Source organism: Elephantulus edwardii, unplaced genomic scaffold (genome assembly GCF_000299155.1).
Source record: "Elephantulus edwardii isolate Elephantulus edwardi_28Jun2011 unplaced genomic scaffold, EleEdw1.0 scaffold00009, whole genome shotgun sequence".
NCBI classification, from domain to species: Eukaryota; Metazoa; Chordata; class Mammalia; order Macroscelidea; family Macroscelididae; genus Elephantulus; species Elephantulus edwardii.
The window spans coordinates 3,179,470-3,203,156 of NW_006399759.1; the positions used below are offsets into that span (position 1 = coordinate 3,179,470).

Sequence of the window (23,687 nt, forward strand, 5' to 3'; positions counted from 1 at the left end):
GTTCTACCTAGGTTGCCCTTTTTGTTAATCTGCGTGTGTTCTGAGTATACAAACATCTCTGGGAACAGTGTGAAAAATAGATTGGTGGAGACATAGCTAGAGTCCAGAGGAACCATTGAGAAGCCATCATAATCATCTAGGCACGAGGTGGTGAAAACTCAAAATAAGGTCATGGAGTGGGGATGGGACATGGTGCTGCTAAGGACTTTGAAATGACAGAACTTGATAAAAGATTGGAGGTAGATCACGAAGCGTCTAGAATTGCCATATTTTACTCAACCTAAGACTCTCTGGTTGTAAAAAGCACCATTACTCTATTTTCCATTGAGTAAAATAAAAGATTTCCTACAATTATATTGTCCCTGTGAAACACAATCACTTATCATGTTATCTCTGGAACAAAAGGTATCATTACTTGTGGGTATTTTCATTTTTTAAGTCACATAAGTACTTGGTTGTGGCTTTACAAGAAAATGTGGAACCTTGGTGATTTCTTCAACAGTGAATATTTGTTTCATTACTATTTCATTTACAACCCACTGTGGAAGTTTTTGGCTTAGTAGTAAGGAGTTGCACTACCAACCCAAAGGCCCATGGTTCAAATCTACTAACAACCTCCATGAAAGAAATATGGGCAATCTCCTCCTGTGCAATTTATAGCCTCTATAAATTGCACTGGAGGATCAGTTATGAGTTGGTTCCAACTCAATAGTACCTGAGACAAACATAATATTAAACATAATAAAATAATTAAACATAATTAAATCACACAGGAGGAGGTTGCCTGTCTTTCTCTCATGGAGCAACTGGTGAATTCGAACCACAAGCCTTTGAGTTGGCAGCATAGCTCTTTACCACTTAATTAAGCGGTTTATGTTACAGAAATAATGGCCAAGTTTGAGAATGTGCAGGTAGCAAACCCAATTCATATATTTGCTTCCTGGTCAACAGCAACTGTGAGGATCTCTAATTGTAAGAAGCCTGGCAATTTCAAAGATATTAAATGTGAAATGGGGGAGAACTCAAAAGCTCTTTTTCTTAGAATCAGTATGGTATAGGATTCCCTGTTCTGTATCCTGGGTGGCTCAGTATATCATCCTTAAATGGTGCAAACAGTTAAGGGACTCAGGTCATAACCAAAAGGTTGGAAGTTTGACTCCACGCAGAGACACTTCAGAAAAAAAGGCCTGGGGATCTACTTCTAAAAAACCAACTTCCTCTGGAGCACAATTCTGCCCTGACACACAGGGGATCAATATGAGTCAGTGTTGATGGGGTAACAACTTGGTTAGTTAGCAATAGAAAAATGCAAGCAGATAAACAAGACTAAGACTAGGAAGGAAGCAGTAGGTCCATTTAAGGCAATGAAGACAATAATAGAACAGCCCCAGGATGGTCCTATGGAGACAGAAGAGATCTAGGACTGTGGGGTAGAGAAGGGTCTGTAGTAGAGGGAGAGACAGGGAAGATCAGAGTTTGCTAGTAACTGGAACCACAAGGGGGGGAAATGTGATGTCTTAGAAAAAAGATAGAAGAAGAGGACAAAGAATAAAGAGATAGTCCGTTAGTCATCCACTTTCAAACAAAAGACAGGCTGGAGAAATCCCTCACAGAGAGTGAGGAGAACCAAGAGAGGGCAGAGCCAGGGAGACCAGGAGCCAAAGGAGTCCATGGAGGGAGATAAAATATAGTCAGTGATGTGTCCGATGAAATGTCAGAACTGAGAAAGCCATTAGATCTGGACACAATTCTAGGTTGCATCACCTCACATACTTTGGCCATGTTGCTAGGAGGGGCTATTCCTTAGAGAGGGACGTGATACTGGGACAGGTGGAGGGTCAGCGAAGGAGAGGAAGACCCTCAATCAGGTGGATTGACACAGTGACTGCAGCAATGGCTCTTGTGTGTCAGGAAGTGTGAAGATGGTGCAGGATAGGACAGGCTTCAGATCTTTTCTTCACAGGGTCACTGTGAGTCATACTTGACTCAACGGCAATTAACAACAACAGCAATTATTGTCATGGAGAAGGGGAAACCAGGCTGCTTCTTGGAGGCAAGGATTTTTAAGGTCTTTCTCACATACTCGAGCATGTGGACAGAAGGGACCAGTCCCTGGAGAAGGACATTATGTTTGGAAGGACAATGCAGGAGAGGAAGACCCTGGATAAGATGGACTGACACAGTAACTGGGATCATGAAGGTAAATGTGTCAGAGACAGTGAGATTTTCTCAGGACAGGGCGAAGTTCAAAGCTATTGTACACAGGGTTGCTATGAGGTGTAGGTGACTCAAAGGCACACAACAACAACAAACAATTGTTGCACAATCCCAAGTAGATCACACTTTAATTTAGAGAGGCCAGACATTGGAAAAGTACATCAAGCTGAAAAAGAGAGTGGGTCAGAGAAAAACAGGAAGGTCCTCAACAAGACAGATTAGAGCTCATGGCAGGGGATGGCACAGGATGGGGCAAGGTTCAGATCCTTTGTTCACAGGATCACTGTGAGCCACTGTCCACTCAACAGCATCTAACAACAGCAATGACACAGAATCAACTTGGGGGCAATAGATTTGGTTTCCTGGGTTTTGCAGCCCTGCCGTTACCTGGTGTCCTGGTTGGAGTCCTGGGCCAGCCTCACCAGATTGTGCACCAGCATGTCTGTGCTGTCCCTGGTGCCCGAGAGAAGCTTCTCTGCACCAATCTGCTCCAGGACCGTGGAGAGGTGCTCAGCAGTGCATTTCCGGACCAAAGGGTTTCGGTGGCTGAAAGAAAGCACGCAACACACATCAAGAGTCATACACGGATTCAGCTGTAGATCCATGCTTCACACCAGCAGTGGGCCCCCAAATCTCTGCCATGTGAGCTGGGAGATCTTTGGGGAAAGAATAATCACTTCCTAACATGAGTCGATATATGAAGTGGTTGGATTCGGGAAAGTGAGTTTCTTGTTTTGGTTGAGGACCGGATGGGTGTGGACTGTTTGGTTGTTTTTTATTTCATTCACAATTGTCTGTGAGCTGATTGGATCTGCCAGATTTAGCCGGATTTAGAATCAACCAGGACTTGGTGGGTGGGCCTTGTATTTAAAAGTCAGCTGGTGTTAATTGCCTTTGGGATGAACATTTCTTCTAAGTGGTAGAGCATTAGTCTGTCAGTTTGCTGTACTGAGAAACCTGGGGTTGCTGTGATGCTGAACTCCGTGCCACTTGTGTGTCAAATGCCATAATGGTTACTCATGGTGGACAGTGTTTGGCAGAGCTCCCAGATTAAGACAGGTTTGGAAGCAGGAGTGGCATCCACTTCCTAAAAAACATGCCTCCGGAAACTCTATGAACTTAGAGAAACAACAATAGTTCTAGAACAGGGTTCAGGTCTTTTGTTCATAGAGTCACTATGAGTCGTGCTCGACTTGATGGCACTTAACAAAAACAATATGAGGACTAGGATTGAAGATAGCAGCTTCAGGAAAACGAAGAACAGCAGTAAACCAAGAGCTTACTTTTCTTGGTTCTCTCTGGAGCTCATACAATACAGGGTGGCCTCAGAGTCCCTTGCCCAAGCCATTCCACTGAGGTGCGATTACTACAGGTCTACTAGCTGGTACAGCAGCTGTGTCAGAAATGCATTATCTCGCATTGTGATGACCAGTTCTTTGGGATTGAGAGTTATTTTGTTTAATGGGATAAAGAGCTTGGGAAATGTTTTTGGTTTATATTTTTATTTTGCTTAAGAGGAAAGGAAATCTGGCTGTACAAAGGCCTCAATAGCAGTAGCAGTCAAGGACCAACCCCAGGAGACTAGTGGTGTCCACTGCACCTCCAGTCCTAGAATCATGTCTTCACCCCCTCATTGGCTTTCAGGTCTCATCAGATCGCTTCTCTGCCTTTTGGCTAAGATCAAGTGTAGGTCTCATCAGAAAGAACTGCTCTGCTCTGGAAGGGGACAAGTGATCCCCAGGCACCACCACAGGCCAGGCCAGCTGGCAGCCCAGGGCTGGGGCAGAGTTATCACCCAGCCTGGAGCACAGCACTTCCCTCTTCCTACCACAGCTCAGGACTGCCCAGCTCACCACATTTGTCCCTTGCCTCCTGGCCCAGGAGAGGTGAGGAGAAGGGTCTTCCTTCCCCAGTTAAGGCAAAGACACTTCCTTTGAAGCCTGAAGTCCTTGGGCTCTTCATTCTTTTTTTTTTTTTTCCAAGCCAATAGTTTTTTTATTGGAATCCTTGGCTTTTTAAATTTTTTTTACTAATAATTTTAATGAAAATTTACAGAGATTTTCGATTTCCATTCATTCATTGTTGCACTTTTCTCCCCATCCCTCCTCCCCTCCAGTTCATTCTTCTCTTTGAAAGATAAAAGAAAGATTCTTTCATTGTTATACAATCCCTCCCCCCAAGTCCACTCCACTATGCAGCGTTCATTCTGGACTCCTGTCATGACAGTAATACCTAATCATATATCAAATGTCAAGGTTATCCTATTATTTAGAAGTGTCCATAAGTGAATCTCACTCAGTTAAAAGTGACATCGGGATGCGGAGGGAGATTGAGAAAGGGGGGATAAATTATGTATACTGCATTGAAACGGATGAGGGAAAAAACTGTTTAAAAGGGATATAAGATTGGGCTCTTCATTCTAATGCACCTTTGCCCCTTCCTTCCCAAGCAGCCCTTCTACACCATTGCTTCCCCCCCCCCCACCATCCTGTCACTCATCTCCGTCCTCCTCTTCCACCCCTGGACCCCTTGCCTGCCTGGTCTTCCCTGACCACCCACCCTTCAAATAAGAGCACTACTTACTAGACCCCAGCTGAGGTGAGGGCCACCAGCGAGCGGGCAGGAGTCACATGCTCCACCATGGCCCCCAGTGAGCGGTTGGCCGCCCGCTGGATGAACTCGCTGGTGTTGCCCATCTTCTGGAGCAAGCAGCGGGCGATCTCCTCAGCCTCCTGGTCCATGTTCTTCTTCAAGGACCTGAAGAGGTCCCCCAGGGTGCTGATGGCCAGGCGGGACACCTTGGAGCGGAGGTTGGTGACCTTGGAGAAAGAGACACCGTTGCCTTAGAGGACGCCTTGCCAGCCCTCCAGCCACCTCAACCCTCAGCTCAGGCCTGGGTCTAGCCCCACTGGAAATCAAATCCCTGTAATTCTTGGTAAAACAACCTCATAATAAACAAATACTTAACATTATTATTCCGGATATAATTTTACGTTATGTTATCTGGAAACACTTGATTTTCAAAGCATTTTTACAAATAATATCCCATCTGACCTTCAGAACTGTGAGAATCCAAATATTTCAAAGAAGAAAGTGAGACACAGGCCCCGTGCAAGAAGGGGCCGAGCAGAGACCTGCCCAGGCTTCTGCACAGCAATGACCTCTGAATTCATATCCTCCCTTAGCCCATTCTCACAGGTGGGGCACGGCCTCCACTTTTACAGCTCCTCCAGGCCCAGCCTCAGGTCCGTGGGAGAAAGGCCTTAGGAAGCGTTACAGTTTCCCTGACACTGGGGCATCTGGACCAGAATACCCATCCTTGGGCATTTTGCAGACAAAGGACAGAGTGGTGACAACTGGGCATAACAGATTCTGGTGGCTTCCATATCCAAAGATTATAAAGAAGAAGACTCGAGGCCTGTTTTCCAATCTGTTAAATGGGTGGCTGCCTCTTCTCTCAGTGGTAGAGAGCTGAGAAGCAAGCAGGGGAGATCCGAGCTCCAGGGAGCCCTGGGTCCCTCTACCACCACTGTGTAACCGCATTGAGCAGCGGCTGCATCATTGATAGGATGGGGGAGGGGAGGGACACACAGTACACTACTGTCTAGGCCTCACCTCCCCGGTCACGGCCAAGGACACGTCGTGCAGCCTCCCAGCGAGGACCTCCGAGTGGCAGGCCGCCAGGCGCTGGATGCTCACCAGGCCCTTCTCCTTCATCTGCCTGAGAAACAAGTCAAGGCCCTGTCATCAGTGGGGAGGGAGGCACCCCATTCCCTCTGCAGACCAGGACAGCCCACGTCACCACCAGGGCACTGTGAGTCTAGATGGCCTCACAGCAGGGACCTCTTCTCTAACACTCTGTCCTAACTTAAGTCGGTGGTGGTGCGGCATGCCTCTAGCTGATTCCCACACATCTCCACCAACGTGAAAGAGTTGAAATGTCCCTGGGATTTCCCAAGCTGTAATCCTGATGGAAGAAGAGTGCGGGTCTTCCTTCTGAGTGGCTGGTGGGTTCGCAACATCAACCTTTAGGCTAAGGGCTGAGCCCTTAACAGTGGTACCACCAGGACTTCTGACTAAAGTCACTACTGTTCTGTAAAAGGCACTTCATGAGGCCCTGGCTCACCCTCCACTCTGGCAGCACTGAGGCCGATGCCGTGCACGGGCCATGCCGACCACGAAGCTGCACGCCTCAGGGCCAGGGGCTGCCCTGCACAGTGAGGTCAGGAGGGGAGACGAGGGAGGGTTTCCCACGAGAGTGCTGGCCCCCACACATCAGCAGCTGCTCAGGACAGAAACTGCACTCCTCCAGCCCAGGAGGAGGAACAATACCCAGAGCAGGTTAATTCTCACTTAGAGAGGTAAATGACTGTGAGGTAAATGACTCAGGGTCACTGCTGAGAAGTCACATTTTTACTTACTGTACCTGGCTCAGGTCAGTCCTGGAAAGGGCAAGGTCCCTGGGCAAACACAGGAGCTAGAGACTAACCCCACCTCCTGGTCCCGACCACCACACATGTGTGAACACGCATACATCCCACGGACTCCTTCCCAGGAACCAGAGCTTGGAGTGTCCACACTCAGCTCCTGGCCACAGAGCACAGGGCCTGGGCAAGGTGTCCTCTCACCAGTCATGGCTGCTGAGGCACTGGAGGGCATCCACCAATCCCAGCTCTGGGTTTGAGAAAGGTCTCAACTCTTTAAAAGCTTTCAGATCCATCTCTTCCTCCTCTTCTTCCCATTCAGGAGACCCCAACGTGAGCACCGCAGGTAATGAGTTAGCTGCACCCAGAAACGCAAAGAAATAGGGCAGGTGTCACCCCGGAGAACCAGCAAGAACCAGGATTCGCTCCTTACACAGCCTAGCCTGCAGCCCTCGCCCACAGCCCATAAGTCCTCTTACAAGGGACCACACAGGGTGACAGGGACTGGGCACAGCTGTGACACCACTCCCTGGGGAGCCAAGGAGACCCCAAGCCTCTGCCTTTTGATGTCTTTCACATTTCCACCATGGCCAACCTGATTATTTCATTATAAACCAAAAAAATAAAGATTGATTTGTGACACGCCGTGGGGCCAAGCCCACTGCAGGCCCCAGCTTCCGTTTAGTGTGAGGCCCAGGAAGTGCAAGAGATCCATGAAGGAGCCCGGGCCTCTGCTCACTCTGAGGCATTCTGACCTCATGCCCCCCCACCCAGGACCCATGCTGCCAGCTTTCCCTCCTTCATTACTCTTGCCATCATTTTATGAAGTTGCCCAAGAACAAGGCCGTGGTCTACAGACAGATGGCTGGAGAAGTTCAGGGAACTACAAAAAGACATTGACAAGATGTGGGGCAGCTAACCTGCACCCACGTGCCACGATGAAGCCTACACCCAGCCCAGAGACCAACAAGAAGCAGGCACGTTCTTAAGATCTCTGATCATGTTTTCTAGTCAATCCCTCCTTCGGGAGAGATGCTAAAATCATAGAATCCTAGATTAGGAAAAGGAATGGAGTTCCATGTCCTAAGGGCACAGCTGAGGCGTCAGAGGCCCAGGAAGGCCCAGGACCCTCCCACGGGTCCTCAGCTCTTCTACCAGCAGCCCCCAGAGCTCCACCACCACACCTTGAGTCCTGACTAGTTCTCTTTAGAGGTTAGCCTCCACCGGGATGGTTTTCACTCAGATACACCCAAAGCGAACTCAAATTCTGTGCTATCCAGTCAGAACTGACTCAAGGCTGGCTCTGTAGGGAGTTTTTGGAGGCTGTACGTCAGACAAGGGGAGACTGCCCATCTTTCTCTCACAGAGCTGCTAGGAGATTTGAACTAACAGAGACACCACCTTAGAATTAGCAACCCAACTCCCTACAGACTAAGCGTCAGAGCTCCCTTAGGTTCATCCAAGGGGCCTTAAATTGAGATGCCATCCTTTCTTCAAAGTCAAGACCCCCTCCTGGGGCTCTTCTAAGCCCCAGAACCAGAGTGTGATGGCCTCTTACTCAGTTCTTACTCTGGTATACATGAGGTGGCATCTCCACATCCTTTCTCAAATAATACAGAAGGCAATGTCATCAGTGAAGCTCTCCCAAGAGGCCCTGATGTCAGGGAAAGAACAAGCCAGCCTCCTACCACCTAGCCCTCCCTCAGCCTCACCCTCTCCTCTGTGCACATTGTACTGTGTCCTCCAAAATATATACTGAAATCGTGACCCCTGGGCTGTAAACTTGTTTGGAAATATGGTTGTGATTGTTGTTGTTGTTGTTAGGTGCCATCAAGTCGACTATGAGTGACAGCGGCTCTATGAACAACAGATCTGAACCTTGCTGTGTCCCATGCCATACTCGTATCTCTGATATGCCCAAGCCCACTGTTACAATCACTGCGTCAATCAAATTTATTGAGGGTCTTCCTCACTTTCTCTGAGCCTGTCTTTCCCAGCATGATGGCCTTTTCCAAGGACCTCCTGTCATCACGTCCAAAGTACATGAGAAGTATCACCATCCTCGCCTCTGAGAAACACCATGGTCACACTTCCGCCAAGACAGACTCGTTTGTTCCTCTGGCAGACAGTGAGATAGTCAGTACTCTTCTCCAAGACTGCAACTCAAAGGCATCAATTCTTCTGTCATCCTTAGTCAGTGTGCCCAACTTTCAGGTAATGTAAGAAGTTATTTAAAAGATCACGGTTTGGATGAGGCACAATTTAGTCATCATCGCTCTTTAGCACTCTGGAGAGATCCTTGACTCCAGATTTTCTAGATTTCTTAACTGCTGTTGCCATGGCTGTGGATTTAAGTAAAGCGAAATTCTATTGTTATTATTGTTGTTAGGTGCTGCCGAATCGAGTATGATCCACAGCGACCATATGAACAACAGATTTGAACTCTGTTCTATCCTGTGCCATCCTCACACTTCCTGACACACTGCCCATTGCAGCAGTCACTGCGTCAATCAATCTGGCTGAGCATCTTCATCTTATTTGCTGACCCTCCACCTTTCCAAGCATGATGTTCCTCTCCAATGAACAGACTCTTCTTGCAACATGCTTGAACTACGTGAGATAAACTTTATCATCTTTGTCTCCAAAGAGCACGCTGGCTGCACTATCTTCAAGACACAGTTGTTTGGTTTTTGGCAGACCAGGGGATATTCATCACTCATTTCCAACACTACAGCTCAAAGGCATCAATTCTTCTTCTGTCATCCTTATTGTCTAGCTCTTAGACACATAGCAAGTGATTAGAAAGACTATGATATAAATCAGACACATCATAGTCTTTAAACTGACATCATTGCTCCTCAATAATTTGGAGAGGTCCCTAACTGCAGACTTTCCCAGCGCAATACATCTCCTGATCTCCTGGCCACTGGTACCAGGGGTGTTGATTGTAGAGTCAAGTAGGATGAAATCAATGACAACTGCAATCTTTTCTCCATTGATAATGATAGAGGCTTGTAAAGTGGGATTTTATTTATGTTAATAAGATCATACTAGAGCTGAGTGGGTCCTAAATGTAATCACTTTCCAGTTACAAGAAACTCAGAGGGATAAAGAGGGGCAAGATGCCACATGGAGACAGACATACACTGCATACATACCTGTAAGGCCAGAACTCCAAGGATTACTAAGCTAGTATGACAAGTTATGGCTGACATTTAATTGTGCTCAAGCAGAACCTATACCTGGACTTGGAGGCTGTTGTACAAACAGAGCAGATGAACACTACAGGGTTTAAAATTAAGAAGGAGTGCGGCAGGGTTGCATTCTCTTCCATACCTATTCAGTCTGTATGCTGAGCAAAGTATCCAAGAAGATGGACTCTATGAAGAGAAATGTGGTATCAGGATTGGAGGGAGACTCATCAGTATTCTGTATTCTGCATTATGCAGATGACACAACTTTGCTTGCTGGAAGTGAGGAGGACTTGAAGCACTTGCTACAGATCAAAGAATGAAGCCTGCGATATGGGTTGCATCTCAATGTCAAGAAAACAAAGGTTCTTACTACTGAACTGATAGGCAACAACATGATGGATGGAGAGGTGATTGAAACTGTCAACAGCTTCATCTTGCTTGGATCCACAATTAACACCCTTAGTACATGCAGTCAGGAAATAAGGAGACGCATTGCACTGGGAAAATCTACAGTTAGGGACCTCTCCAAATTATTGAGGCGTAATTGTGTCAGTTGAAGGACTAAGGTGCATCTGATTCAGGCCATAGTCTTTCCAGTCACTTGCTATGCATCTGAGAGATGGACAATGAGTAAGGATGATAGAAGAAGAATTAATTCCTTTGAGCTGTGGTGCTGGAGAAGAGCACTGAACATCCCATGGACGGCCAAGAAAACAGATTTGTCCTGGAGAGGTGCAGCCAGAGTGCTCTTTGGAGGCAAGAATGATGAGACTTTGCCTCACAAACATTGGACATTTTGGTAGGAGGGGCTAATATTTGGAGAAAGATATGATGTTGGGAAGGGTGGAGGGTCAGCAAAGGAGAGGAAGACCCTCAACCAGATGGACTGACATAGTGACTGCTGCAATGGGCTCTTGTGTGTCAAGAAGTGTGAGGATGGTACAGGATAGAACAAGATTCAGATCGTTCACAAGAGTTGTACTCAATAGCCACTAACAACAATAACTAGAAGGAAATATAGACAAAGAAGAGTCTTCTCTAGAGCCAGGTCCTGAATTCAGACTTCTGGCTTCCTGAATTATTCTTTAAAGCCATAGATCTTTCTATTACAGCAACACTAGGGAGCTAAGCAGAAAGCTGGACAATGACTAGGGATGATAGGAGAATTGATGCCTTTGAGCTGGGGTCTTGGAGGAGCGTATTGAATATACCATGGACTGCCAGGGGAACAAACAAGTTCATCTGCTCCTTGGAGGCAAGGATTCTGAGGCTCCGTCTGACATACCTTGGACATGTTGTGAGGTGGGATCAGTCCTTGGAGAGGGACGTCATGCTTGGGAGGGTGGAGAGACAGCGCAGGAGGGGAAGACCCTCTATGAGATGGATTGATTCAGTGACTGGGGTAATGGGGATAGGTGTGTCGGAGACAGTGAGATTGGCCCAGGACAGAGAAGAGTTTAGGGCTGTTGTACATAGTGTCGCTATGAGTCACAAGGAACTTGACGGCACATAACAATATCAACAGATAGCTAAGCCATCTCACACTGTTATTCAGCATTCACATACGCTTTAAAACAAACACCCAAGAGGCACTGGTGGAGGGAACTTCAGTCTCTCATCTCTAGAGGGTTGGGTTTGTTTCCCTCTGTCCCTCTCATCCCCTGACAGTGGTTGGATAATGTTCACATTTGATGCCACTTGTCCCAGTAATTTCCACTCTGGGACTATATCCTAAGGAAATCATCCTTAATAGGGAAAACATTCTTTGCACACACGAAACAGAAGGGCTTGAGCCAGTTCAGTGGAGCTCACCTACAGCAACCCCGTCTCCCAGGGGACGTAAGTATCTCACAGGATTTATTAAGAAAATCAAGACAAGCAGTTAACAATCCTGAAATGCTTTCTAGCCAGATCCAAAAGAGAAACAGGTGTTGATTGTAAAGCGATTTAAGTGATTCATTCTGCACCTCAAAGCCCTTCTACAACTATCGACATTTATCAACGTTCATAGAGTTTCTGGAGGCACGTTATTTAGGAAGTGGATGGCACTCCTGCTTTCATGTATATTTCTCTTGCTGGGAAAGTTGCAGAGTCAGAGAAAAAGAAGACCCTCAGTGAGATGGACTGACGCAGTGCAGTGACTGTGTGAGCTGGAGCACATTGGAAAGCAGGCGAATTTCATTCAGATCACTTGTTGACAGGGTCGTGTCAGGAGTCATAGTCAGCTCAATGGGACTTAACACAACAAACAACAAATGCCTTCTTTCTTTCAAATGCACATATCTACCCACATACACGCCATCTGGTTCTAAATCAGGATGGTGTCATGTGAGCAGAGCTGTGCTCCATAGCATTCTCACTAGCTACGTTTTCAGAAGTTCTATCTTCAAACTTTTCATGCAAAATTCCCACACACAAAAACACTCTGAACCAGATTGATTAACCTCAAACAGGTGTTAGCAGCAACATCTTTTCAAATGGAATCTCACGTGAACATCAAGTACCCAAAAGTTAGGTAAAATGGCATTTCTTCTGATAAAATGAGGATGAGGGTCTTGCCTTTGCCCTTTGGCACCTCCTCAAGTTGAATCTTTGGGCTCCTCTGACATTGACATTCACACTCACACATACACACACACACACACACCCTTGTAACCAGCACTCTCAAGTCCTGACATTTTCTGAAGTAGCAGCCAGTGAAGCAACAGCTCCCTATATCCTCTCCTCCTGAGTTCCCCGCATCCTTGGGTTCCGATGCCCTGACACTCCTCTAGAACACGCAGGCAGGGTACCTATGCCTGTCCTCCCATCGCGGTCATGAGGTCCTGGGTCTCCACACCAACTCACAGACAGCAGTCAGTTCCAGCCACCACTTATCTCTCAGCAAACTGGCCAAACCCCGGGCAGCCCTCTAGTTCAACGTGAAGCACAGCAGCCAAGGGTACTTCACCACCCCCTAAACATCCCGTTTCATTTTATGTGAATTTACAATCAACATCCACAATAGCCGCAGTCAAGAAATTAAATGATGTTCTACACTGGGGAAATTTACCATCAAGGACTTCTCCAAATTACTAAAGAGGAAGACGGTCCGTTTAAAGGCATGTTAAGGTGCGCCTGATCCAAGCCATGGTATTCTCAGTGACCTCGTCTGCATCTGATAGTTGGATAATGAATAAAGAAGATCGAAGAACTGATGCATTTGAATTGTGGCACTGGCAAATAGTGGGTCTATGGTGGACTACCAAAAGAACAAGCTGATCTGTTTTAGAGGGACTGCGACCAGAGTGCTCCTTAGAGGCTAGGGTCTCGCATATTTTGCACCAGTTGTCCGGAGGAACCAGTCTTTGGATAAAAACCTCCTGCTGGGAAAGGTTGAGAGTCAGGGGAAGCAAGAAAGACCCCCAATGAGATGGATTGACACAGTGACTGTAACAACGGGGCTTGAGGGTGACAGAGAGAGTGAGGACGGCTTAGAACAGAGCAAGGTTCAGATCCCTGTTCATAGTGTTCACAGCGTTGTTACAAGTCGTGCACAACTTCACTGCACTTAACAACAACAGACGTGGCCAGACCCAGCCCAGGGCGCGGATACACAGCCCAGCCCACCTGAAGCATGGCGGGCAAAGCTGGGCTCCTTCTTGCTGACAGGGATGCTGGGGAGGGAAGAGCGGTTGGCCCGCTTCCTCAGGATGAGGCCGACATTTCTTCGTGGACTGCTCAGCCCCATGGGCACAGACTGGGTCCCGCTTCCCCGGAGCGGAAGGAGGCCTGTGGAGAGAGAGGGAAGTGTAGGGAGGACAGTCCTGCCTGCTCCCACTCCATGTCTCCCCTGAGGGAGCTGAGCCCATCCGTGGGCTGTGAGAGGGTGCAGGGCCCAGGTCAGGCTTCCTCTTGTAGGGCTGAGAACCCAGGAGTTGGTCAAGATATTTCTCCTATCATGTGGAAGTCCCAGCCCCCAGGCCCCAGTACCTTCCCTCAAGGCCCTCCGGGAACCCAGGCTCTGGCCAGCGAGCTCTCGCTCCCTCTCCGGCTCCTTTGTCCTCTGAAGCAACTCCATCTCCTTCATCTGCTTCAGTCTCATCTTCTCCTGGGCAGACTTGGAGATAGTGACTTGGATCTGGCACAAGTTCAAGGTAAACTCTATTAACTTCGGAGACCCAGCTCAACCCCAGGGTCCAGAGCACTCAAACCACTTAATAAGGAAAACAGACCAAAACAAGGCAGTGCATCTTCAGACACGCTGTTCTGGCTCCACTCTCCACGAGGACTGGCCACGGATCTCCCTGACCCATGGCATCTGCTTTAAGGCCTGTGACAGTGACTTGATGCCACTTCTGGGAAGTCCCTCCCAGCTGCAACCCACCCTTCAGAACCCTACTCAGATGTCACTGTCTTCCAGAAACTAGTCCTCTTGTATGTTCATTGACTCTCTGTACTTCCATTCCATCAATCAACAAATTCAGTCAATAAAAACATGCATGCCTCCCATATGTCTCCTACTTGTTCTGAGAGTGAATGAAAAAGAACAGAATCCTTCCACCCAGCTCTGCCCCAAAGAAACAAGAAACAGTTCCGTCTACAATATTAGGTAATATGTGTAAAGGAACATAAAGAAAACAAAGGGTTACGGAACTTTGATTTTAGACAGAAAAGCCAAAAGGGCCTTCCGAAGAGGTGAGGTTTAAGCTGAGCCATACAAAAAGTGAGGGCAGAGGTCATGGAGATTTCTAGGGACAGACTTGTCTCAACCAGAGAGATCTGCAGCCACCAGGGTCCTGAGTGTGGAGTGAGCTTGGTGTGGCTGGGACCAGAGAGCAGCAGTCATCAGGGTCTTGAGTGTGGACTGTGCTTGATGAGGCTGGGATGTAGTACAGAAGATTCAGGCTGGAGCACTCTGGGCTAAAGGTAGGACCCGGAACAAGACGGAGACGTGAGGGTAGAGGGGATGCAGGACCCATAGAGCCCTGGGCCTTGTAATCCACGGTTAGGCTCTGGAGAGCCATTCCAGGTTTTAGGCTTGGAGTGACCCGATCTGAATGCAATTTTGAGGAATTTTTTTTGCAATTTTAGTAAGTCTGTGGAATGACTATAAATTATTAATAATTATATTTGGAAGGGCCAGTCCCTAGAGGACATCATGTGTGATATAGCAGATGGTCAGTGAAAAAAAAAGAGGTCCCTTAACAAGCTGGTTGGCAACACTGCTGGCAATAATGGCCGCGAGGTGGCCGAGGGTCTGGCAGTGTTTTGTTCTCTTTTATATGCAGGTCACTTATGAGTTGGAACCAACTCAGTGGTACCTAACAACAAATTTATTTGGAAATAGTTTGACTCTCACGAAGTTGTTCCCCCAGCTTCCCTCAGTAATAGTATCGTGTGGGTTTTTTTTTGGGGGGGGGTTAGGAATAATATCTTGCATAGTCACGGAACATCCTGACTTCCACTAGTAAAAGGACCACACTGGCTGATGCCAGGGGAACAGCCTGGAGCAGACACCAGGTCGAAGCAAGGAGAGCAGTTAGGAAGCTAACACAGTAGTTTGAGCAAGAACTGTGGCAGGGGGATGGTGAGAACAGGCAGGTTCTGGCCCTGCTATCAAAAGTAGGGTCCACCACGTTTGCTGACGTAGGACGTATGGGATAGGAGTGAAAGAGGGGAGCTAAGAATGGCCCAAGATTCTAACATGAGCAACTAGAAGCCTGGAGTTGCCTTTGACTGCCATTCACTGAAAAGGAGGCACCAGAGAAAGAGCTTTAGGGGGTAAGGATGTAAGAGCTGAGTTTTAGAAACGTAAGTTTGAAATGTTATTGTTGTTCTGTACCGTTGAGTCAGAACAGACCCAAAAAAAAAAAAAAAAAAAAAAAAAACAGACCCATAGCTGACCCTCCAGCAGGTTTCGGAGGCAGTTAACCACACGGGAGAAGACTGCCCATCTTTCCCCTGGTTGATTTGAACTGTGTGTCTTCAGGACTGCAACAGTTTCTTACCTCCATGTAAATTTGACATAGCAAGTGTATATCCTAGTGGGGATATCCAGAGGTCAAATAATGCAAAAAGGTCTGGAGTAGAGAAGAAAATTCAGGAGTCTTTAGCATGTTGTTGTTGTTGTTATGTACCATCGAGTCGCTTGCGACTCATAGCGACCCCATGTACAAGAGCTCTAAATGATGGTCCTTAAAACCATGGACACTGGATCGGCTCACCCGGGAGGGTTAAAAGAAATAGTTTCTCTGATCCCAGAGAAACTCCAGTATTTAGAGGTCAAGAAAGAAGTCAAAGCAATGAACTCAGCTCACTACCTTTGGGTCCGCATTGCAACTCCCTACACACTAAGCCACCAGAGTTCCCGAAGAAGATGAGTCGTGGCCAGAAAAAGCGCTGAGCTGGCCTTTGGTGTAAGCAGAGAAGCAAGAAACAAGCCATCTCCTTGCCTCCATTCCTACACGGAGATTTCTCAAGAGGAGTGAGTGACAAGTTGGTCAAAGCTGCTGATAGTTCAAGTTACAAGAGGACAGAGAGCAGTTTGGAAGGGTCAGGGGTCACTGGTGACCTCAGTGGGGGGCCGTTTCAATGGGGCCGTGGAAATTAAAGCCCATCTGAATTGGGCTCTGGAGTGAACGAAGAGATGTGGCAATAGTTTCGGTCTGGTTTGACTGTGTCATGTTTTCTTAAGATGAAAGAGATAAGAAAGAGCTTTTGGTGCTAAGAGGAACAGTCCTGTCAAGAGGAGAATGTTGATGGAAGTGAGAGAACAAATGAATCAGAGCAATATATAAGAGGAGGGTGAGATGATGGGGCAGGTGACGCCGAGATGGTGGTGAGGATGATTGGTTACATCCTCCCTGTCTGTGGTGTATGTGAGTAGAAGGTAGGGTGGGAGATGAAGTCATTTCTGTGAACTGAATTATCACATCCCAGCACCCTCACTCAAGTGGGAGGACTGTGGTGAGTAGACCTTGTCATAAGCATCAGCGAGTCTGTCTCTAACATAACACATGCACATAGTTATATTTGGCAAAAGTCTCCCATAATAGTGACTCTTCAAGTGTTGCTAAATTCTCCCAGACCAGGAAGGAGAAGCCATCTCCCCAAGGTCACCTGGGAAGGACAAGGTATCTGTCAGCCTGTTGGGCACAACCCGTGGCTGGGCAGCCTGTGAGTCAGCCAGTTGCTATCTTGGGTTGTTGACTCATGTTACTCAGCTTGGTTCACCTAAGCCCCTCTGTCCTCTCCCCCACATCCTGCTTCCTTCCAAACCACGTGTAGCCTCCTCATGGCCTGCTTTCTTCCCTCAGCCCTCCCCCACGGCTCCCACTGTACTCTCATCCTCATCTAGCCCCCATCTCGCCCTTCTCCTCTCTTTTTTCTCTCCCTTTCTTCAATCCTCACCCCAGGCCCTACAACAGGTTCTAAGGTCTAATCTTCAGCACTAAGAGTTGTTGTCATGGGGCCTTTTGGTGCTTTCACATAAACTGGTCCCACAACCGGATATTTTTAAAAATCTGCTGGCATCGATGCAGCGGCCCACTTAGACCTCACCCCTTCCTCCCCGTGCTCACAGATACCTTGCTGTTACTCTCCTTCTGGGCCTCTTCTTTTAGCAAAGGGCGGGCGTCTCTGGCATGGCTGAAGGAGAAGGCCGTGAAGGTGGGAGCAGACTGAGAGGAAGGCAGTGAGGGCTTCTCGGCAGCGGCAGACCTGTCTCTCACCACTGGGGCTGAAAGCCTTGCTTCTGAGGAGTCAAGAACAAAACTGGAACTGAGGCTGCCCAGCACCCCTGCTCCTGGGACTCTAGAACCCTACAGCTGGTGTTAAATCACTGTCTGAGCCCTCCACCCTCAATTCTTGTGCAAACATTCCCTTGATGGAGAAAGGCATAAGTTAAATTTAGTGTAGTGAAAAGAATCAGCATCGAACTGGCTCTACACAGATCCTATGACCGTAGAGGGGCAGGGAGGCTGGGTAGGAAACAGACTCTGTAGCCTCTGATACTTCTTAAGTTTAAGAGATTTCCTGGGAATAGGAAGCTCCAGCTTCCCTGGGAGTATGTATCTCAACAAGAGAATTCGTGCAAAGAGCACACTAAGTGTTTTCTACCAGGTAGGCCTGTGTGAGTCCGTGGCACAGAGGACGAGGCTGGGCTGGAGGGGCCTGAGCACTAACTGTTGCTAGTACAGTCCACTCATTTTTACAGACAGGAAAGCTGAGGCCCACTGACCACTGGATGCTCTTGTAATTGATGAAACACGAATTGATTTCCAAATGCATAAATCCATTTTATCTCTTTGTTAGTCTAACATTTCCCCCATCAGTGGACATTAAAATACATATCAGAGGGGAGCTCTGGTGGCCTAGTGGCGAGAAGCTGCAGTGCAATCCCAGAGGTGCGCAGTTCAAATGACCAGATGCTCTGCTGGAGAAGGAGGAACAATCTCCTCCTGTACCAGTCAGATCCGATTTGACAGTACACACACACACACACACATACACAATTTAAAAAAAATACATATCAGAAAGACAAGGCTTATTTATTTCTTTTTTACATTAAAGTTCTTCTATTTTTTAAAAAAATCCTCAGGTAAAACTGAAAACCAGGAGTTCTCTGGGGAGAGAGGGAGCCCCATTTGTGGTGTCTTGCAGGACTACTACTCTCGTTCTCTGTCCCACCCCTTGCTTGTACAAAGGATCCCTCTACTTGATGCATGAAGGGCTGGACTGGAAAGCAGAGCCAACGTGTCAAGATGAAGAGGAACAAGATGAAAGGAACCTTTATCTGTCCAAAAGCAAGACACAGGGTGGAGGGCACACTACCCTGTGCTGGGTGACCAGGACAAGGACTGTAAGAATGTTCTAAGATTCTGGACATCTCCAGCGTCAGATCTTACCATCTGAGTGTCTACTATATTCTAAGCATGTTTCATGTGATTGGATCATCATAGTCCATAGGGTGGACAGTGGGATCCACAGATCATGGCTAGAGAGTCAGAGAGACCAAGAAGGACTTTGACATTGTGTCGCCCTCTTTTTCACACATACCTCTGTATGAGCAGCCTGTCCCTGCCCCTAGGCCCTGGGGAATTTGTTTTCTAGCCGTAAGCCTGGTGATCAGGAGGAGGTGTTTACTGACGGGTCTCCTCTCCCCGCAGCAGCATCCTCAGGGCTGGTTCAGGCACTGGGGATGTCAGAGTACTCTCCCAACAGTCTGGTATGGAGAGCAGGGCAGGGGCAGCTGCCACTGGGGCTTCTGGGCTGCCAGATGTGCCTCCCAGGTTCAGCTCTGTGTCCTGATCCGGGAGACCTCTTAAGACTGACCCACCCGCTGAGGTGATTAGCAAGTGACCTGCCAGCAAGCCGATCAGGGCAACTCCACCCCTTCTGCCACCAACACAGCAATTGCCTCTATCCCCATCACCACCTGCTCCAGGTCTGCTCACCCTCCCTTGGCCGCCAGTCACCCCACCCCACCCTCATCCACAGAGTTAGGTCATCCTCTCAATGAAGAAACCTCCCCCCCACCTCTTCAAAGAGCCTCTCTAAGCCTGAGTCTCCGGGCCGCCACCCACCCCCAACAAGGCCTCACTTCCACTCCAGGTTGGCCCTAATCTCCTGACATTTAAACCTTTAAAACTCTGGACCAACCTGACTACGGTTTTGTGGGTTGCAGTTTCCACACTGTTCAGTGAAGAATTATTTTCCATTGGCTTAAAATGAGGCAACAGAACAATGTGGGTAGAGTGAGGGCCCTGGGATGCCCAGGGTGGCATAGCTCACTGGCAGTAGCCTGTCTGGGGAGCCAGGCTGGGGGGAGATGCTGCTAGGGTCTCCATCTGAGCAGATGTCAGAGGTGCCAGGCAGCAAGGGCAAGGACTACAGGAACACCACAAAATTCAGGGACATGCTGCGCTTTAGACGGTGCCACCTGGGGGAAGCCCTGGCGGTATGGTGCATAAGATAGTAACACAGGAGCCCTACTATGCTAGCCACATTCCTCATACTGGCTTATCACATCCTGTGCACATGAATCTTGGCGATGCCACACTAACCCCTGAACTGTCAGCTCACAGAGCCCAGTGTGACCCCTGTCTGTAAACTGGGCTGTCAGGGCTGCAGGAGCTGGTGGACGTGCGCACACCTGGCTCACTGTGAGGCTCCATGAATGATACTTCTCTTACCCTCCCACATCCAGGCCTGCTTGCACCCTGAGGGTGGGGCCCCAGAAACTTCTTCAGCTTTCCTTCCATAAAATAGAAAACTGGGGACAAGATCGCTGGGGTCTCCTCCCAGGATATCAGAGAGTCAAGTAACTGATGGGGTTGGGGTGCACACAGAGAGTACTTACCAAGAGATTTAGGGGTCTTCTCCCGAGGCCCACTGTCCCGAACCAATCTTAAAAGAATGAAAGGGGGGAAACACCGTGAGAGAAGGCAGGACAGAGATGATATTGTGAGGAATCCATGGTTTCTTCAAGTCAGGACGGTGGCTGAGATGAAGACACTGGGGAAGGGGCTCTGAGTAACCCTGTAAGGGAGCCCTTAGCCAGGGAGACGTAAACACCAGGGCAGGAGGACCAGCACCGGCCCCCCTCCCCATCAAGTCAGGCTGGGCATCCAGACCCACTCTCAGTGCATCCCCTGGTCTCCTGGCTGCACAGCCCAAGATTCTCAGGAAACAGCACCTGCACAGAACTACCCAGACATAAAGGAAGTTCCTTTCCACTGGGGTCCCTGGGGCCTGGGAGCGGAGGAGAGCAGCTGCAGCAGACAGGACTAGATACCTGCAGCTCCGAGGAGGCTGAGCACACGTTCCCAGCCTGCACAACCTCAAAATGCACACCTTTGATGTGGAGTCGAAACTGACTGGTAGCTGACCCTCCGGCAGATTTCCAAGGCTTTAGATCACACCTCAGAGCCACTGATGGATTTGACTCACCAGAGCGTGGCACCTTTCGGTTAACACACAACTCCTTACAACCTGCACCGCCAGGCCCTTGCTGTTATTGTTGCTGTTATGGGCCATCGAGTGGGAACTGACTCATAACTGACCCTCTGGTGGGTTTTCACACGCTATCAGTGGCATGGGAAGAGACATCCTCAAGTGGAGCAGCTGGGGATTCCAGACCCCAGTGACTTGGAAATAGTCTTCCTCAGGACTGCAATCCCCTCTCTCCCGTCCCTCAGACCAAGGTGGATCATCTAATGCTGCTAACCACAAAATTCTGTTGTACTAGAGACTCAATACCTCAATATCCACCAGAAGGGGAAAGGGGCATTCCTGATCCTGTTGGAATTTCATTGTAGATTAAATATAGTTGTAAATTGTTGTTGTTGTTGTGGACCATGAAGTCGGAACCAACCCATAGGTGACCCTCCACCGAGTTTTCACAGGCAGTTAATCGCATGGGAGGAGACCGCCCATCCTTCTCTCACAGAGCAGGTGGTGGTTTGAACCGTGTGCCTTCAGGATTGCAGCACAGCTTCTTGCCACTAGGCCATCAAAGTTCCCCAGCTGTAAATTAGGCAGCACCATTTGCTCACTCAACAAATAATTAGTGAAGTTCTAGACTCTGGAATTGAACATGAATAAAACACTGATGGCCCTGCCTTCACAGAGCTTACTCTCCACAAAGGCCAGTTACACACCATCCACCATAGACAGTTCTCAACAGGGAAATACAGCGCCCTCTGGGGGCTGACAAGGTGACAGTGCAACTGGAAGAGCAGCTCAGGCCAGGGTAGCAGAGCCCAACCCTACCAGAGTGCCTGCCCTGGTCAGAGGACCCCTACCCTGGGGAGCTGTGGAAGTCACCTAGGTCCACTGAGAGCTTCAAGATGGGCCTGGACCAGTCAGGACTTGGAGTTGTTCCCTTGAACAGAATATAAACTCTGGGATGTTGACCCACAAGGAGGACTTGTATGGACAAGGACAGTAAGGGAACACCCAGGACTCCGGGCCTTGGGAACTCACCCTCCAGGGCTCTGAGAGATCCCACCACGTAGTGGAAATCCAACAAAGGCCCAGACTGCACAAACGGGGTCTTTTTGGAGGAAGGGAGATGAGCAGAGGAAGAGAGGCAGGGCTGGAACAGCCTTAGAGTTGTTCCTGCTTTCCAAGATCTCATGAGGATCTTGGTGACCTGCTCTGACATAGGGCACCAAAAACACTGGAGCCACTTCCATCTCCCAGGCCTGGCTCAGTCCTGGTAAGGCCCACAGCATCGAACTACAGGCTGCTGCTGTTCATCGTTTGCTGATGAAGGAATGTGGTGCCAGAGAGCTTGGCTCAGCCTCTCTCAAGCTGTGCGTCTTATAGGAGTCTCTCCCCTGCTGCTTCTCTGCACCAGACAGGACCTGAGGTCAAGATAGATACACATTCCTATCAGAGTGTCTGTCTTTCTCCAGGTGACATCCCTCTACTGAAACTCCACTACTGCCTGAGGGTCCTCCACAGACTCCAGAGAGGAAGGGGAACAACAAATCACTGCCTCCTGCCAGAACCCTTTCCCTGCGCCCCCAGGCTGGTACCATGAGGCACTCCCCAATGTCCTATGACCTGCAAACTCAGTCCACCCCAAAATGCTAAGATGGAAAGATCTGGTGTGAAAAACCATGTACATGAACTTTTTAAGTAAACTAGTATAAAACAAAAATTTTATTAAAAAATTTTTAAATGCCCATCAACAAATTAATGGATAGAGAAGCTGTGGTAGAGCCACACAATGGAATACTATGCAGCACTGAAAAACTAGGAACTCACAAAATACTATACAAAATGGGTGACCATGGAGGACATTATGCTGAGTGAAGTATCTCAGTCACAAAAGGACATATACTGCATAGTGCCACTGTTGTAAAGCAGAACTGCCATGGGGGTTGGGAAGAAACTAAGAAAAGAGGGGGAAATTAATGAACACTGAATTTAAATAGATGAAGGAAAGAACTGTCTAAAAGAAATATATGATTAGGTATTATTTGCATGACAATAATCCAGAGTAAGAGGTGTAGAGTAATGTGGACTTGGGATTGAGGGGAGGGAGGAAATTGTGCAACAATGAAAGAATCTTTTTAAAGAGAAAAGCGAACTGGCAGTGGGGAAGAAAATGTGCAACAATGAACGAATGGAAATCCAAGTTTTCTGTAAACTTCCGTTAAAATATCAATTAAAAATATTTTAAAAATAAGTTGTACTGCTAACCTTAAAGCATGTGGTTCTAATCCACCAGCTGTTCCATGAGAGACATGGAGTCTCCTCCTGTACAATTTAAAGCCTCTGAAAAATCTACCGGAGGGTCAGCTATGAATCTGTACCATCTCCATTACACATGCAACATCTGCCTCTTTACCAGATTCTCTGTCTACTTAAGCCCAGCGTCACAGCGAGGGTTTCAGTATTCCCCCCTCCGTCTACCGTCACCAAGCCCCCCTGTTCCCTCTTCCCCTGCCTACCCTTCCTGCACCCTCCCCATCACAGACCCACTGCTCAGCCCCTATCCACAGCCCTGTTGGCCCCTGTCACTCTGCGGTTGCCAATGTGACCTTCCTAATTCAAAGCCCATGTCGTTCCACACCAAAAAGGTTTCAGTGGCAACTCATTCCTTCAGGATAAAAAAAACTCTGGCTTCCTGGGTTATCACAGACGCCCCTTAGGCCCAGTCTGTCTAGCCCATCTGCTTTACATAAAATGGGTGTGGCTATGCAAATACCTCTGCTCCCTGACTGCCTCACCCACTCCTTCATGTCTCTCCCTCTTCTTGGTCTTGCAAACTTGCTTCAGCCTTCAGAGCTCAGTTCAGGCCATACCTCCTTCAAGAAGAAGTCCCCCCAGCCTGGTTGACATCGTTTTGTACTGGGCT

The 23,687-nt window shown here is 48.2% G+C and overlaps 1 protein-coding gene across 1 annotated transcript in view; it reads right to left on the reverse strand.

Moving 5' to 3' along the window:
• Window positions 1-23,687, reverse strand: part of FAM179A (family with sequence similarity 179, member A) — a 66,301-nt gene that overhangs the window by 28,971 nt on the left and 13,643 nt on the right. The window contains exons 4-11 of the mRNA XM_006880684.1: window positions 20,178-20,224; window positions 17,404-17,570; window positions 13,808-13,955; window positions 13,445-13,606; window positions 6,846-6,999; window positions 5,833-5,938; window positions 4,801-5,036; window positions 2,605-2,763 (exon numbers count right to left, since the gene is read on the reverse strand). Coding sequence (XP_006880746.1) covers window positions 2,605-2,763; window positions 4,801-5,036; window positions 5,833-5,938; window positions 6,846-6,999; window positions 13,445-13,606; window positions 13,808-13,955; window positions 17,404-17,570; window positions 20,178-20,224 — 1,179 coding nt within the window. The remainder of the gene's footprint in view (window positions 1-2,604; window positions 2,764-4,800; window positions 5,037-5,832; window positions 5,939-6,845; window positions 7,000-13,444; window positions 13,607-13,807; window positions 13,956-17,403; window positions 17,571-20,177; window positions 20,225-23,687) is intronic.